At 43.6% G+C, this 17,750-nt stretch overlaps 1 protein-coding gene across 4 annotated transcripts in view; it reads right to left on the bottom strand.

Annotated features, from left to right (window-relative positions):
- The window catches only part of bsna (bassoon presynaptic cytomatrix protein a), a 135,539-nt gene that overhangs the window by 89,487 nt on the left and 28,302 nt on the right, over positions 1-17,750 (bottom strand). For all 4 annotated transcript variants that reach the window (XM_035383007.1, XM_035383004.1, XM_035383003.1 and 1 more), the window contains exon 3: positions 3,492-4,739. In XM_035383007.1, coding sequence (XP_035238898.1) covers positions 3,492-4,739 — 1,248 coding nt within the window. The remainder of the gene's footprint in view (positions 1-3,491; positions 4,740-17,750) is intronic.

Raw genomic sequence — 17,750 nt, 5'->3', positions numbered from 1 at the left:
GGTCAGACCCAGACATCATTCTGTTGTAGGAAGAACGGGGATAGTAAGCTGAAGGTGTGGACCGGAGGGTGATGCATTACAGGCACAAGACCAAAGGGATCAGAGAATGGAAACACTAAAAGCTGTGTGGGCTGCACCTGGCTTTTAGAATAAATTGCAAAGAGACACTTCAAGCTGCTGCAGCCTCGAGGAGTTGGAAGTGAAAATTTGAAACCCTGGCATGCTGTCATAAAACAGAGATCTAAATGATGCGGGAGTGGGAACAGAATTTTAAACAACTGTGGATGAAGAACGACCAGCAAAGGAAACCAAGATTGATGCCGAATACTTTTAAAAGGCAACCAAGCAGGGAGATATTATTCAGAAAGTTTTGCACGCCACAGAACTCATTTGTCACATTCATACAGGCAGTAGAATAGCTATATTTGGCTGACAAATTATAGCACAATATCCTCTCTTCCATTTTAACATCACTTGAGCAGCTGGCCTGACAGGGAGACTAACAATTCCCTCAAAAACCTTAGCAGGCTTAATGAAAGGCTGCTATTACTGCTAGCATTCATTTTTGCTTGATTTGCATAATCATACTTCTCTGAAGTCTGATTGCAAAGAAACTTAATGGGATTTCGTCTTGAATGCCGCCATTTTATTTTCGGCAGTACTGGGCAAAGAACGACCTGTTTCAAGCTGTTTCAAGGCCAAATATCATCACTTTAGTGTGCATTCCAAATGCACGCCACACACTACACTAACCAAAATGCATAATTCTGAGCCCCAAAATTACACCGTACGATATAGCCAAACTGACCATACACCATTACAGATGGCATTTGAGTTCAATGTACAGAAACACCATTCTTTCCACTATTCGTCATCTCTTACTAAGACACGAAAAGTTATTTCCTTCTCTGTATGGGAAATTGTTTCATCACTAGCAATGCAAGGAGTAAAACATTTGTGCGAGTACACAAACTTCAACACAATGCATAAAATCTACCTCCTGGCTTTTTTTTCCCCATTTCACCTGTTCCTCCTGGTTGGCTGTGCTAGCTCCTCCACCCGCTGTATCGGGAAGAATATTACACAGGGTCACAACTGAAGAGCCCCAAGCATAACTCATTTCAGCAAAACTCCAGACCTGAGACAGATCTCTTTCAGATAATGGGACATAAAGCAAGCCGAGCACTCTTGTTGTGAGGCCATTTATGGAGGAGGAATGCATTACGTTTCCAGCGGCTGCTGTTCAGGTCAAGAGGTCCCCTGGGACCAGAAGCAGAGGTGTACGGTGGTGTCTTTGTGGTATTCTCACACTTCTTTCAAGGCCACTGATGCGATGCACGGAAGAGTGCTGCATTTATTATGTCTTAATTCTGATTTAGTGCAAGGCTCAAGAGAACAGAGCGAGCAGTATTTCCTTTGCTGCCACACGTTCTCCGAACACACGTTCAATCGCTCCCAAGGACTGCTGAGAGGGGGAAAAATTCCAATGGTTTTTTTTTGAATGAATCATTTATACACATTAGACACACATGCAAAGCAGTGGGCCCTGTCAGCGGGCCCTGTCTGAGGCAGAGAGGTTCAGTCAAAGCAGGGCTGCTATCGGTGAGGCCACTGTGGCCGAATATGCCCACCGTGTGAGATGTTACACCACACATCACAATATGCACACAATCTCTTTGAAAGGCTGATTAATCAGAGGCAAATGCATTCATTCACTGGGCAAATGAGGAGAGGCTTGTTAAGCTAATTAATACCACAAGGCCAATTAATGGCCCTCTGTTTTCTGACCTGAGACGAGGGAGGGGATTGGCATGGAACATGTTGGGAAAGGCAGAGGGGCCTGATGTTTAGAACGTGACATAACACCCCCTGTGGTGCAATTTACTGCAGTTTGTGGGCAGTTTGAATCCCAGGTAAGACATATCTCTCATGCACTTAAGTGAAGTGCTTCTCTTCACTCTCTAAATATTCAACTGTGGCAAGTGTAAGACTTAAAAGTCACCTAGGAGACGGGTGTCTAATATGCAAATTAATAACAACAAGAGCAGTGGGGATTTTTTCTGAATGCATAGGGGCCTTTTTTCATTTTGACGTTAGCTGCATATTAGAGTTTCATGTATGTCACAAGTAACATGCACAATTAGCTGAGCGCTAAATTAAATGAGGTTTATACTGAACTGGCGTGGCACCCCAGATGCAGTCCTTGCTCTCCCTTGCCTTTTCGCTTTCTCTGGGAAAGATCCCATTAGATGCCTGTGTTGGTTATTTTTACCTCAGCGTGACGGGAACATTGCAGAGTATCTGTGCCTGAGCTGAGGTTCTTATCTCCCTCTGCCCAGGCTCTGCCATCTCAGCACTCATCCCCACACACACATACACACACACGCACACGCACACACTCATCCCCCCACACAAACACACACACGCACACATATACACACACAAACACGCACACACTCATCCCCCCACACATGCACACATATACATACACACACAGACACACACACACACGCGCACACACATACACACACACACACACACACATGCGCACACACAGACATACATGTGCACACATACACACACACGCACGCACGCACACACACATGCACGCATGCATACTCACATACGCACACACACATTGTGATTGGGGTTTTTAAACTACTATTTTTTATGTGTGCTAGCTGCCTTTAAACAGGTAGGAGTCACAGCCCATATGAAGCACAGACATCACTTCTATTGGCACACTGTTAATGGTTCTGTGGTATAGTACTCATATGCCAAAAAAATGCCAAAGATATGTCACAGCAGTCAGCCTCATATCTCCAGGACCTGTCAGTCAGCCAGCTATGTTTACTATTTATCACTGCTGCTCCACACAGCATCCTTCTCGCAGAATTCATTAATGTACAGAATGTTTTCAAGGACTGTGCCTCTATCTTCAGAAAAGAACAGCGAGGGAAAAGGTATTTTCTGCCTTTTATTTCTTCCTTCAGTCTACATGCTGTAATTTCTCTGGTTTGAGAGCGACATGCTATCAGTTTAAGGAACGACTCTGTTGAACACAAATTGAAACGTCTGATTGAAATTTAAATGTTTTGCGTTTTTCTGGTTGTTACAGTTCCATCTAGAGTAATGGCCCAATGTTGACTCTTTGAAACACAGACTCTTGAGGCAGCATTCATTAGAAAAAAATGGTTTTCATCAGTTGAAAAAAATATTGAATTGTAAGGCGGAATTTCTTCACACGCAGCTTGCAACCTGACAAGCCTGTGTCAAGTTCAACTGCTGTGAATAACAGCATGACATTGTGCATGCCTAAAGAAAACAGAACCGTCGCCATGAATGGTATGACAAGGGCATCAGGAAAAAAATTGAATCTGGTCACTCTTGGCTATCTGGAGCCTCGTGTTGGCTCCTGTGCCTGGCAGGAAGCAATTGCCAGCTATGAGGTTGGGTGAGGGTGGGGGGTGGTCAAATTCAAATTCTCTTACCTCAACCAGATGGGGCGTGGGGTTGAATCCACACAGGTTGCAGACCTGGGTGTGGCACTGTGTGCAGGAATTGTAGTTGGGAGGCTGCGTGCTGCCGATGTTCAGCTCGGTCTTGCACAGCGGACAGTTGACCTTGGGCTTCTCTGGCTCCGGGGGCTTGTGGGCGGGTTCGCGCCTGGCCTGTGGCTGCTGCTGCGGGGGCTGCTGCTTGTGCGGCGGCTGCTGATGGGCCGCGGGCTGCTGCTGAGGCGGAGCGTGCGGCCCCGCGTGGAACGGGGCTCCCCCCGGCTTGCCTGGGACCACCCCGGGCGCAGCGGCAGGGCCCTGGGGTTTGCCTGACGAGGTGGCGTCGCTGAAAACCACTTTCGGGGCCCCCCGGGCAGGGGGCTGCTGAGGCTGCGTGCCCTGCGCGGGGTCCGCCGAAATGAGGGTGCTGGCCTGGTTTAGGAGCGACGCCCCGAAACCAAACAGCTTAGTCAGGCCATCCTGCGGCTGCTCCTGGGGCGGGGCCGGCTGCCTGGCGGGGGAGCTCCCGGCGCTGCGGATCTGGTCCTGGCGGCTCGGCTGATGCAGGGGAGAAGAGCGGGACAGGTCCGGTTGGGACGGCGCCTTGGCCATTCCCTGGATCGGGCCTCTGGCCATGGGGTCCTGCCTGCCGGGCGCCTGTGACTGACTGGCCGGCCCCCGATAGGCTTGGGGGTCGGGCCTGGTGTGCTGAGATGCGGGCCCGCCATGGGGCCCTGGCTGGGAGGCAGGGGCTGGCCCGGTGTGTCTGTGCAGGACTGGGGAAGGCTGGGACTGCGGGTAGGCCTGAGGCTGGGACTGCGGGTAGGCCTGAGGCTGGGACTGCGGGTAGGCCTGAGGCTGGGACTGCGGGTAGGCCTGAGGCTGGGACTGGGGGAAAGCCTGAGGCTGGGACTGGGGGAAAGCCTGAGGCTTGGACTGCGGGTAGGCCTGAGGCTGGGACTGGGGGTAGGCCTGTGAGTGGGGCTGGGTCTTGGCTTGAGCTTTGGCCAGGGGCTGCTCTTGGGGTTGTTTCTGGGGTTGGGGTTTTGGCTGGGGCTGAGACTGAGGCTGGAGTTTGGGCTGCGGTTGCGGCTGGACCTGGGGCTTGGGCTGGAGCTGGGGCTCTGGTTTGGCTTGGTGAGAAGGAGAGTGGATCTGCTGCTGACTCTTGGAGCGTGGAGTCGTCATGTCCATTCCTAAGGCTCTCTGCATCTGGCAGTTCAGGCACAGCCACTCCTGGACCTGATAGACAGACAGACAGACAGACAGACAGACCACAACAGAAAATGAGTCAGCATCACAGCAGATGTTTTATAATTTTCCATGTTCTCTCATATGTTATATCTTTCAGAAAGAGACATGGGTCAGGAACTCTTTGGTCATCCAGCTAAGAACTGGGGTAGAAAGGGATGTAGCCACGAGTACTGCAAAACAAGCTCTTTACATTGTGGTGCTGCTGCAATAACCAGACACCCCACAGACTTGTCACTTCACACTTCATTATGAAACTGAAAAATGTGTTTGGAATCTGTGTATTTTTTCTTTTACTGCACCACTTATAAATCATATAACTTGGGTCTGCAATCTACAGAAAAAAATCACACTACAATGAGAAGGCCACGAAGAAAAGAGGTATTTGTTAAATGCGAAAGTATTGGAACAGTGACATTTTTTGTTGTTTTGTCTCTGTACAGACAATTTTAAATTGCAGACTGTCAGCTTCAGCTTTTTTATGCATGAACTAATGATGCAGAGAAACACATCTGGCCAAGAACTGACTGTCTACACTTTAACCTCATATTCACTGTTTTACTTCAAATCCAATGTGCATGAGTCGAAAGCCAAAATAATAAAATTGTGTCACTGTCTGAATACTTTTTTATTTAACTGAGGAGGCTAACATCAGTAGTTCAATATGTTCGACTAATAAATACTAAACTGTACCATTCGGATTTTGTTATGCGTGGTTATACTGTTAATAATTGCTCTAACAATTTTTTGATTAAACAAGCTTTCAAGTCCTTTGCATATCACCATGTTTTTTCTTAATAAATATGTTTATTTGAGCAAACAATGGATGCATAATGCAAAGAACATTTCTCAGTCTCGTAGACACTCTCTTTGAAGTATGTGCTAAGTCTCAGAGAGGTGCACTCTGCAAAAGATGAAACTATAGCTGTGCTTCTGAATATGAATGAGCGTATTATAATGAAATCAAATGTCTACATTCCCGCAATGAAAAGAAACCAATCCAATTACAATGGCTGTAAACGCATCATGATGAATACTTTCACAGAGAGGGTCTCAAGGTGGAAAATGCACTGCAAATTTTAAGCCTGAGAATTCAAGATACAGTTTGAGGAGTTGAAGACGTTGTTAATTAGAATGGTTCAATAACACAAAGTAGGTTTGTCATATAGCGGGGGAAAGCAGCACATAATTACTATTTTTTTAATGACTAGTTAAAATACTAACGATAATTCTACCGTAGCAAAACACTTCTGCAATCAGACAGTATATTGACATCACTTCTCATTAAGGCTGTCCAGTGTAGAAAAAGAAAACTGACTTTTACACAATCAAGGGTTTTGTTAATTATTACTTCCAAAATTTTGTAAAATTTGTAAAATTTTCCTGTTCTTCAGTGTATCTAGCCAGCAGTATAGTTAATTCAATACATACGGTATGTAGCAGGATGGAGAATAGCTGACTGTGAATTAATACTTGAATAAACTTTGTATAATGAGCATGACCATGTGCTGAACGTTACCAGGGGCTTTTGTACTTATATAGCAGTGTGTTTATAGCTGGTTGCGTGTCTCAGTACAGGGGATCCCCATGGTGATGTAAGGCCTTGGGACAGTGGTAGCGGTAGGCTAGGCTACCAATGCTATGTAAGCAATCTCAGAAAATGGCTTATGCTCACACAGATGGCAGCTTTAGAATCCAGTTTACAAGATGGCAAATAGCAGACACATTTTTCCAAGAACTCCCAAGAGTGTGTATAGTGCACAGTATTGTGTGTGCATTATGAAAAGTGTCTGAATTTGAGATTAAAAATAAATGTGAATGTTCTGCCATCACATTTAAAGACAATGGGCTGGGATCAAGGCAACATTGCATAATTTAAATAAAAGCCTATTTTTCTATAAAGATTTTCAGTCCCTGTCCTTGTTCAACTTTTTTCTACATAACTACCTCTTACCTCTGTATAAAAGGTGGCACACACTAATTGGACTGCTTAGCAGTTCTACTTGTTTCACATTCAGTTTTAATCAGTCATTAAGTGAATGGAGAACTGCACAAATTCCTGTTGAGAAAATCAAGAGATTTCCATGCTTATTGATTGAACCAGACAGATCAAATAATACTGAGGACAAAAATAAATAGTAATGTTATTGAATGGGCATCTGATTTTGTCCTTTTGTAATGTCAAAAATATATGTTGCATTGGATCTTACCATAATGACATTAATTTGGCTGGGAGCATCACATTGTCACAAAACACAGCACATATTCAACAATGAAATTGGTCACTGTTTTTCTGTTTCACCACAGATGAGTGTGCCTGGAATTCATTTCCTGTGCTAGATTGCCATGCTGCACCAGACTGAATCTGGGCCTATGCCTCTAGCATTGCAATGAATAGCCACATCCATGCTGTGATGCCCTTTGCCACATCCACCAAGGCAAGGGAGGTTTTTTTCTGCTGCAGAGCTAACGTAACTTCCTCAAAACAGACACTGGCATAGTCCCAATCACAGCAGGTTGGAGGAAATGACAAAACACATCCACAAGAAAAATAGGTGACAAAATAATTTACTTATCAAAAACAACAGCTTGTCTACTTGTGACAAAAGAAATATTGACTCCTGTGAATGTCTCTGAGCCAGATTTAGATTGCTGTGGGAGGCACGTGCCTTCCCTTGAGTCAAGACTGCTTTGTTTTTTTCCTCTTATGATTATGTATTGTATTCTACTCCTTTTAATATCTTAAATGTACATCTTGTTCTTTAAATAATGCATAATTTCAAAGTATTATTTTGTCAAACACTGGAAAGGAAACCTGTCTATCATGCAACAGATCTGTGTTGATCTTAATTAACTGTCTTACAGCTATACATGTATCAACTCGTAGCAGAAACAAATTATGCACTTGAAACAAATTGGGATAAATGTACTTGCTACTGTGCATTAACAACTATTATGAGAACACCCTATGTGATTGCAAACCATGGAAGTGACCACAGTAAGCCCACTGTAGCAGACAGTGTAAACTTCACCTTGACTGTCAAGAATGCACTTTCCCTCACTGTGAAATAAAACATTCCCATGTGGTTTAGAGATGGAGCAACTCATTAAATGACAAATTCCTCTACAACCTTGAATGAATTTACAGTCATAAATGTTGCTGGCAGCAGGTGAGATCTATACCCTGCATTTGCTGTGTAACTAAGCTGTAGACTACACCTTAGTTACTCAAAGAATCATTGCACAACTTTACTACTATTGATATCTCAGCTTTTTGGCAACCAGCCCCTACAATCTCTCCTACAGGCCCTTCTAGGGCCAGGAAAATATGCATGTTGGCTCACAGATTTTCATATACTTTTAAATTGCCCAACAATGTTCAGTTGTTGGGCCATTTAAAGGTTTATGAGAGGATTGGCAACTTGGGGTCCAGCCATAAGAAGCTTCTAGAAATGGAGTTGTATCTAAATGTCTGACTTGCACATTTCCCCCTACCCTCTATTACATTTGTTTTGTTTCATTTTTAGAACCGTGCCATGGAAAGTTTTTAGCTCCAAGGGGACAGACGAGGTAGAGACTAACTCCTTATCAGGCGTCACTTGGCAGTTCGCTCCCGTGGCAACCCTGCACTGTGAGGGACTGCTCACGAGTGCTCCAATCAAATTCACTGCTAATTAAACAGCCGCTTCCCCTGCTCCCGACGCCAAGCGGTCCCTGAGTGTCACGTAGGAAACCGGTGCCGCGGAGCAGCTCACGACCAGAGGGCACCGCGTCCATCTCGCACGCCAACGGCATCGGCTGTCAGCTCCATCACCTGTGATTTCACTTCCAGCCGCATGCAAAGGTGACACAGAGTTAAATACCGCCTCTAGCAGAAACATCAAAACACCAGATGCCACCCATGAAATATTCATGGTGCAGCTGGGTTAAAAATACTTCCATGACAAAAGCTCACAGAATAGCATTTACTGACTCAACTGTTGAGTCAGTACATTTGCAGAGTAAGTTGATCTTACTCAGGAGTGGAGTCTCCTGTCAAAGCTTTTTCAAATTCTGCACCGAAGGCAGAGAGGAATTTTCTCACCAGCTAAAGCTGGCAGTGCTCTGAATATAGGGTTTATTTCAGCCAAAAACAATCAGTTATCACTTGGGATCCACCATAAATTGACTTTTCTTAAATTATTTATGTGTGACTTTGGTTATACTTAATGAATTTGAGGTGGTAAAAATCATATATATCATGAAACTTTCCATAATCTAGCATTACAAATCATGGGCAGTGCTCAAGCAAAACTAATATCTACCTGACAGAGGAGTGGCATATTGCTTAGCTTTTTAAAATTGGCATGAAACTGGTGCACCAGGTGTTTTACAGTAACTTGATTATATAAAATCCCTAATGAATTTAGGCAGACGAAGCAGGGAACGTGAATAGTCAGCACAAGCATCTCTGAGCATGTTATACGCTTCTAAAACCCCACTCTCCCTCCACCCTTGTTACCTGTCCCTCTGCAACCAGCCCTGAGAGTTGATGCAGACACTCCTGATGACAAGCAGTGACCATAATGACTGATTTTAACCAATCCAGCTCTCCACGTGCCTCCCTACCACATGCAAGATCGACATTTAGAGCCATTTTAGAGACGGTCAACAAGCAGCGAGCTTGATTTAGCCCCGACAGAAGATCCATTCCTCAAATCACACTGATGCAGGCGAGGGGGGAAGGGGCCATGCTGGTTTTTAAATGGACAGGCTGCTACAGACACAAGGCAGGTGTTGAGAGAGGGCCAGGAGGACCCTTTGCTAGCTTGCACATCACGTGGCCATGTGACCCAGATGATTACAGCAGCACAGAATGTTTCAGGCTGCCCTTCGGAGTTTTTCATGTCATTGCTCTACACTGAGACATTAAAATTGCAGTTTTTTTGGTTTTTAATTTTTTATTATTGTGCATGTTCAGGATAAATGAGCAGCAGCATGCTGTGCTATTTAAGGCTCTATATGGAACTCACATTGGGAACAGTCATATAGTAAAAAACAAAGCCACTGTATTTGTGTGTATAGTATGTGAAGACTTAACAGTATACTGCATTGTGCACATTAATGTATGTTGAGATATTCACATGTTTGTAAGAGCAGCGTTAATATTTCTGTAGTTTCAGTCTTTGTAATGCTTTATTACCAAAGTTGTTGAACCCCCGTAGGTAGGTGCTGTCATGACTGTGGCAGCCAAACCATTTTGTATTTCATTTCTCAGCAGAAACAGCAATGTGTGCTGGAAAACCTCATTACCGAACCTGTCAAAAGCAAAGGTTACTCAGTATGAGAACTAAACCATTGACTAAGCCTTTTAATAGACCTGCCCATCAACTTTCCAATGCTAAACTCAGGTGCAAATGCATGTATTTGTGCATATGTGTGCCTGTGTGTGGTTGTGCATGAGAAATATTTGCACAGGAAGCACTGCAGTAATTACTTTAATAAGATTCATGTTTCTTACATAGGTTAGTTACATAAGCTGTTTCAAGGCCTGCCAGTCTTATTGATAATACATGAAATCCCAGGGAAGTGTTTGATTGGACATACCAAGCTTTTCTAAATCAGCCTTATAAGAGCAATTTGTGTGATATTGTCCAAGGTAAGCCCAGCATTGAACATTTTCAACTTAAAGTGATTTGCAAATACTATCAAGGCTAATTTCTGACTTCATTTAATATCTGCATTTAACTTTGATTCATACAGGTAAAGTTCTTGGTGGGCGGCTGTTCTTGAGTAAACTGCCTGCTCACGCCCTCGATTGATATTGTACTCAACCAATTCATAGTTGCTAGTCTGTTCCGCCTTGCAGTTTGAACCAATGCACAGACATCACGGTTCAGGAGCATGTGCTTTTGACCACAACTGCTCCTAGTAGATAACGTCTTTCCCTCAATGTCAACATCATCCTAGCCACTGTTCCTCATGAAAAATCAGCAAGTCCTGGCACTGGGTCTCCTGCAAAACACGCCCCAACAACCACGCAGAGATCTCTTCTAGTCATGGTAGCCAAAATAATAGCCATAAGAGGGCTTTTTTAAAATACACAGCCATAAGAATGCTGGGATGTTAATTGCTAAATTTCATTAAACTTAATATGCAGTATGTAAATGTGCACAGACTGTGCAGTTTAGCGTAAAAAGAAATGTTATCCAGAGCAAGCTGCCATTGACAAATTGTGCCTTTTAAATCAAGACCAGCCACACTATGTAATAAAAATGTGCAATCATTTACTATGCATGTTAAGGCAGCCGATCATTCACAATAGCAGTATTCACCACTCAAGCATAAAATGTTATGTTTTGTAAAAATCCAGTTGCCAAGTTTCTGGAATATTCCCCAAAATGTATTCTGGGTTCCCATAATGTGAGCTAAGAATAAGCAAGCAGTTAAGTGTTTTGGAAACACAGCACAGTCATTTCCAGTTTAATAATATTTGCTATCAACCCTGCTCAGCTTTGAGACAAGCCATAACATTTTCACCTCACGTTGTGAAATCACTTAAATTGGAAGCAAATTTGTCACAACAGTTTTTTTCTCCAAATAATGAGAACAGGGCTACTAATGCCTTTTTAAAGAAAAATATTATTCAAATTCAATGATCCTGTCTTGAAGAAAACATTATCTATTCGCATAAATATTCTTGCCAACAGCTATTAATGCCAAAATATGGTTCTAATCCATTTCTTTGTAAGCAAAAATAAATTCATTTTCACTTTGTGCATTAATTTCTCCCATGTACCAGCACAACCCATCTTTGGCCTAGATACAATAATTAACCAGTCGCGAAAAGTCTGTAACTCTGTGCCTGCTGAGAATGACTTTCTGTAGAGACATACTGGTGAAATGAAATGAGTGGATCCGAATGCCTTGTTTGTCTTATGTAATTGCATTCTTTCCCTTTTAAAGGCTGACTGACTAGTCAATGTGCATCAGTTTCCTACCTGCTACTGGCTCAGTTTTAATGCCATCATAATGGATCATTTCTGTTGTCATTGCATTCTACTGTTTCAGAAAATTTTCACGCAACCTCCTGTGGAGAGGTCTGTGACCCGTCTTAAAAATGAATACAGGTTCAGCATCCTATCTTTCAGTGTGTTCATCTGCAATATCAGGGTCTTCCTTTTGAATGCACCATTGAAGAAGCCCCTGTAATTCCAACATAACTTCGTACTCTGTGATTAAGCGCAAGAACAGATTCAGGATTCTGAGTGCACTGCCCTCTTTCATAGTGCGAGAACCCTTAATGACAACATCACAAATCACATTTAGTGGGTTTTTTTCCAAAAGGTTTTTGCAATGTCTTTTCCTGAGAATTCATCCCTGTATCTGTAACTGAATCTGCCCTTTGAGAGGCTGTTCTGTGAGACTGAGGCACGGGCTAGGAGAAGATCTCATCTTGTAATGTTGCGGTGCTGTCTACAGACAGGGAGGGGTGTGTAGCACAGATAAGGCTTTGATGTAGTGCACTGGCATAGCAGCTCCTCTCCCTGTTGCAGCATACCCAGACAGAAAGGGAAGCCACACATCGACCGACTGACTGACCGACTGACTGACTGACTGACTGACTGACAGACCGACATGCTCATCCTCTCGGCAGCGTATGCAGTCTCAATCCATCAATGATATCGATCGGAATAACCAACATCTTACTTAATTAAAACCTGGCTCAGCAGATATGTCTTAGCCCTGCTATGTGATCATTAAAAACAACAAGGAGGGCAAGGCAACCTCAGTCAATACGGAATCTGAAAAAGGCTTAAAAAACAATATGTTCCATGTGGACAAGGTGAAGGCCTCTGGGACAGGGGGAGATAGAAGGGCAGAAAAGGCTCTGCCTTCCAAGCATGAAAGAAAAATCTACCGATTCTGCCCACAAACCCAGATCATAGTATTTTACGCAAGAAAGCAGAGGTCAAGTTCTAGGGGCAGCCAACCACACTTCTACGCATTGCATACATATATTTTTTTTCTTTCAGTAATCACAATGAAACAGCTTCTGGTTTTTTCAGTGACATTTAGAAACACATTTACAAATTGAGTAACTGACAATTCTGAGCAAAAGGCATAATGATAAAAATGTGTTTAAGGGAATTATTCACCATCACCAACCCATTATCATAGCCATAGCCAGTAATAACAATGTCAAGGCCAAATAGGCCAACCAACATTAAACAAGACTGTAACCTTTCAAACGAGCCCTCATTGGTGTCAATGGGCGATCCCAAGTAATCTACCTGCGTACTGCCGGGGGGGTCTGCGTCACAAAGATCGTGCTGATAGAGACTGAATGTGCACAGCTGAAAAGCCAGCTAGCTCCTAACAACTTGCCATAAAATGTTATAAAATGTATTTATAATTATGGCGGATTAGAGAAAAAGGATATAAGCTGTTGCTCAAGTATTTGAAATGTGGATCTCAATTAGAGGCTTAATTTTCATGTTTATAAAGTAGAGGTTTGCTGAAAGATGGGGTCGTAGACAAAGTTATGGCCCCACTGGAGAGCATTTAAGCTCACCGAAAAAGTGAGTTTAGAGATCTCCTTGTCATTTATTTTTAATCCACATCATCACCCAACAGCTTTTCAGCAAGACCTATCGAGTTTGGCCAGTAGTTCACCTAGTTCCTTGTGCTTTTTGTGCAAACAGTGCAGATATTTTTTTACATCGGATAATTTCCCATTGATTAACACATTCTCAATGTGAACAACACACTTGCAGATGCGAGCTACAATCAGTCGTCGCCGCTGCCATACTGTAGAGCATTTCCATTTGAGGAAAGCTTGCATGGTGTGCTACATTATATATTTTTTGGCATTGAAGTTTTTTGTTGCGGTGTCTGTGATGCCTGGGACAGCGCTGATTGAGGAGACTCTGAAGCCTGCAGGAGAGGGAGGAGCGCAGGGAGGGCCTGCAGAATCCCAGGGAGCTATTCTGAGGAAGGGCACTCTGAATTATACATGTGCCCAGGCTCCAGCAGTGCCGAGCGCAGGCTCCGGCCAAACTGGAGGAGCCGGCGCACTGGCCCCGAGGGCTTGGGCTCCTCCTCACAAAGCCCCAGCGTTTTGCTCTGTGGCGCGTACACCAACGCTACCCCATTTTGATCGCCTCGGTGAATTACGCCTCACCCCATTTCGCACATTCATCTCCCAGAGCTCCTTTCCAAGCCATTATTGAAGGGGAAAGGCAGAGAAAATGATCGTTGACTGGTTGTTATTAAAGCTAACCAAAACTCCAATCAATGCTGAGGCCACTTCTACTGTTCAGCTCAGTCCTGACCAGTTGTCACCAATTTGGTTACTACACTGTCTCCCGAGCTCCAGATTTGCTGGTGAAGTATTGGGGAAAAAAAACTATTAAAAATCACGCTGTAAGACATGCTTAGAGGCTGTCTGGGAGTTCATACGCTGAGCTTCTCTTGAGATCAGTGCAAATAGAAAATAGTGACTAGAACCGTAGAATACACAGTGCGCTGCTGGGCACCTGGAAAAGGTTGACACCGCTTCTCTTGGCTCTGTTTGAAAGCCCCTGACGAGAGCAGTCTGCTTGCACAAACACTCCGCGAATGGACTGGGATATTATGGCCAAGGAGACTGGCTTGACAGCACTTCAGAGATTAAGTTTAACACCTGTTTGCCATTTTCAGCAAAACGAACATGGCAGCCTGTGTTTTCTGGAGCTGGGTTGGTGATTGAAACCTGCAATACCAATACCAGGAGGCTGAAATAAGATGTTTTTAATCTATCTGAAAACTGTCACAGTTTTTATCTTTCTGAAACATTTTTATTTATTTATTTTTTTTGTAAAATATTTTTGGAGCATGAAACATATCACAGATATTATTTGTTTTTGTAGTTAATTCATAGTTTGAAATGGTGTTGTCCCAAGTGACTAACTCAAAGTTCACAATGAACCCTTCGAGACCTAGGGTGATTTTGATGTTTTTTTCACTATCCTCAGTTTTTTACAGATTAAACAGGCTTAACTAATAGATAACCCCTTATGCAACCCCTCATTTTTTCCAGGGAGCCAGTATTTTATATACCGAAAGTGAATGCTACATAAGTACATGACATAAGGACATTTAGAGCTGAAAGGGTATTCAGTTTTTTCATACAAAAATAAACGAGACCGGGTGACCGTAGAAAAAACCAAAAATATGTTTTATGATGTGGGTTACTGTGTAATAAGCGATTGGGCGATGGGGAGTCTCCTTTTATTTTACTGCCATTCATTGCCCTGAGCGCTGGTAAGGGAACGAGTAGCGTTGTTGTCCAGAAAGGAGTCCGTTTCAGGCACTGACCTCAAATTTGCACCATGTTTGTGGCCCATTTTTTAATAAATTGTAGATATTTGCTTTATTACCATTCTGTGGGCACCGGCGCCCAGACCACTAGGAGGCACTAGCCAGGACGGATAGGGCTACAATCATTGACACATGGAGTTTAGTTTCAGTTTGAGCCCGAGTGGTGTCCATCAATGTTTATTGATGACCTGACGAGGGGATAATAGGAATGGACCAGGGTTTCCACCCACAGCCTTTAAGTGCACCTTTACAAGCTTTCTGTAATTGCAGTCACAAACATTAAAACCATCTTAGTGACAGTCAGGCAGCCATCCTGTCAATGGCTAACATTCTGCTGAACAACAGCAATTAAGGCTCCCTGTAGAGCGCATCTGATGACAACAATATTACTGAGCTGTTCTAAGACAACACAATAATAAAGGATATTACACACAGGCACACAGACACACACACAAACACACACACACACAAAAGAACTGGGAACATGACTTTGTGCTGTTTGTAACTGTACAGCCTCTTCAAAGATTGTACCAGACATTGCTTTTCAGATGAATCCTTCATTCTATGTCAGCATGCAACCTGTAATGTTTCTGTAAATGATCACAGGCCATAATTTATCCAAGGCAGGAATAGCAGCAATATACCTAACACTAAAGTGCAATGGTATTCTTACCTCCCTAATGTTTAGCCTATTATAACTAACATGGACTCTAGCCTAGCATCTAGAAATTTGTTCAGAAATGATACTTTTAACCGTTGTGTATTGTTAAGACATTGTATTGGGGGTTAAACATGGTTCTCCAAAAGAAGCATATGATTCCAACTGACAACAGTTCCAGTAGCAGCATCTACAAATACTCTTTCATTTTCATTGTATACCTGAGATCACCTGCACATTATAGCAAGTGGTATTGACATAAAACAAACCTCACATACAAGGGAACATCGATGTTGTATTAGGAAAGTGTGCACGGCAGTGGGTCCTGAATATATTGCTTACCAGCCCTCTTACAGACCTACAGGCATGAGCAATCTAAACACTTTTGCCCAGTTGGCTGCACGTACAGTCAATTCCTTAATTGCAAATGTGCCTTGGGAGCATTCCTATACCGTGGAGCCATTATCATGGCCAGAACCAAAGTCACACAGGAAGCACATACGGTCGGAGTCAAATGCAGTGACGGATACTGCACTTCATCCGGGGGCTCGGCAAGCGAGCTGGCAGTGTCACATGCCAGACAGACCTGGCCTGGCTCCTGCCAGGACAGAGAACGGACACATATTTAATCTATCATGCTGGGTTCCATTCCCCACAGGCCTGTGATCAACCTCCTTTGAACCCAGAGGCAAGCTGGAAACAGCTGTCCCTTTGAGTGCCCGTTTAAATTCGCCGGACCCCTTGACGTGACACCCGCGGCTCTGCCAGCGATTGCCGCCAACACCGCCTCATACCTGGAGCAGAGCATTTCCTTTCTAAATGACTTCCATAGCATGGCTTGTTCAGTGACAGCATAAAAGCCCTTCCTCTGACGTGTTGTGTCAGTGGGCTCAAGTGCACACACAACACACTGACATATTCCCATGATCCAACAGTCTGGAATTAACTTTGTTCATCTGGGTCTACTAGTAGAATCCAAAAACACACACACATACATTCATAGGCTGAAAGCTCACATATGCTTAGTTACTCCCCCTTATCTTATGCTTGACTTATTTCATCAACATGGTGTGGAGGGAATTACTAGGCTGTGCAAAGCATTTAATAAGATTCTAAAGGCACTCTGGACTATTTGCGTCTTTTAGGCCTTGTGTGCTTTTAGTCTGCAGGTAGGCATAGCGCAGAGATGTAAGAGTAGCAGTGGCCATTAACAGCCTCATAGTGGGCGTCACACACACTTGGAAGAACAATGAGCATCAGTCTGTTCAATTCACCGTGAACCGGTGCTGGAATATGTAACAGAATGCAACATCAAACTACTCAAACTAAGCAAGGATAGGATAGACTGCACTGACGCATGACCTTTCGTGACCCACAGCACGCACACATACTGGCACCCACAGAAAAAGATAGAAAAAGAGAGAGACTGAAGAAAATGGCGGCAGAGAAGAGGGAGGGGGGTCAAGTATCTCCACAGCAGGACATTTGAATATGGTTCCAGGCAAGAGACAGTCAGTAAGTGGGGGATCGACCACAGGGAATTCAATGCTCTTGTTCCTTGCAGCATTATGAGTAACCCCATTCCTGAAGTGATCCCCATCGGAGCTGAGGGGGAAAGGGGGAGAAGGGCAGACACAGGGAGAAGGTGGTACATTCCTGTATTTAAGGGATCCATTCTGTTATTGGCACCCTTTTTCAGGTTTTTGCAATTGTGTTGTTTCAGCATCATATTTGCTTTGCCAGTACATTATAATATATAGGCATGCCAATAAAGCATACCCCAATTTAATTTAATTTAATTTAATTGAACTGAACTGAACCAAACTGAATTGAACTTCATTTAATTGAATGGGGTGAGAGCTATACAGGAAGTGAGACAGAGAGAGACGAGGTTACAGGAAGAGAGTGTATTCAGCATATTTTCAATCGTAGAGCACTGTGGGACCATGGTGAGTCCCCTTATTAATGATAAACTCTCTTTGCCACAGAGACCCTTGTACTTG

The sequence above is a fragment of the Anguilla anguilla genome, chromosome 11 (assembly GCF_013347855.1).
Source record: "Anguilla anguilla isolate fAngAng1 chromosome 11, fAngAng1.pri, whole genome shotgun sequence".
Lineage (NCBI taxonomy): Eukaryota > Metazoa > Chordata > Actinopteri > Anguilliformes > Anguillidae > Anguilla > Anguilla anguilla.
Note: the sequence above shows the minus strand (reverse complement) of the source record. Positions and strands in the feature narration are given on the sequence as shown.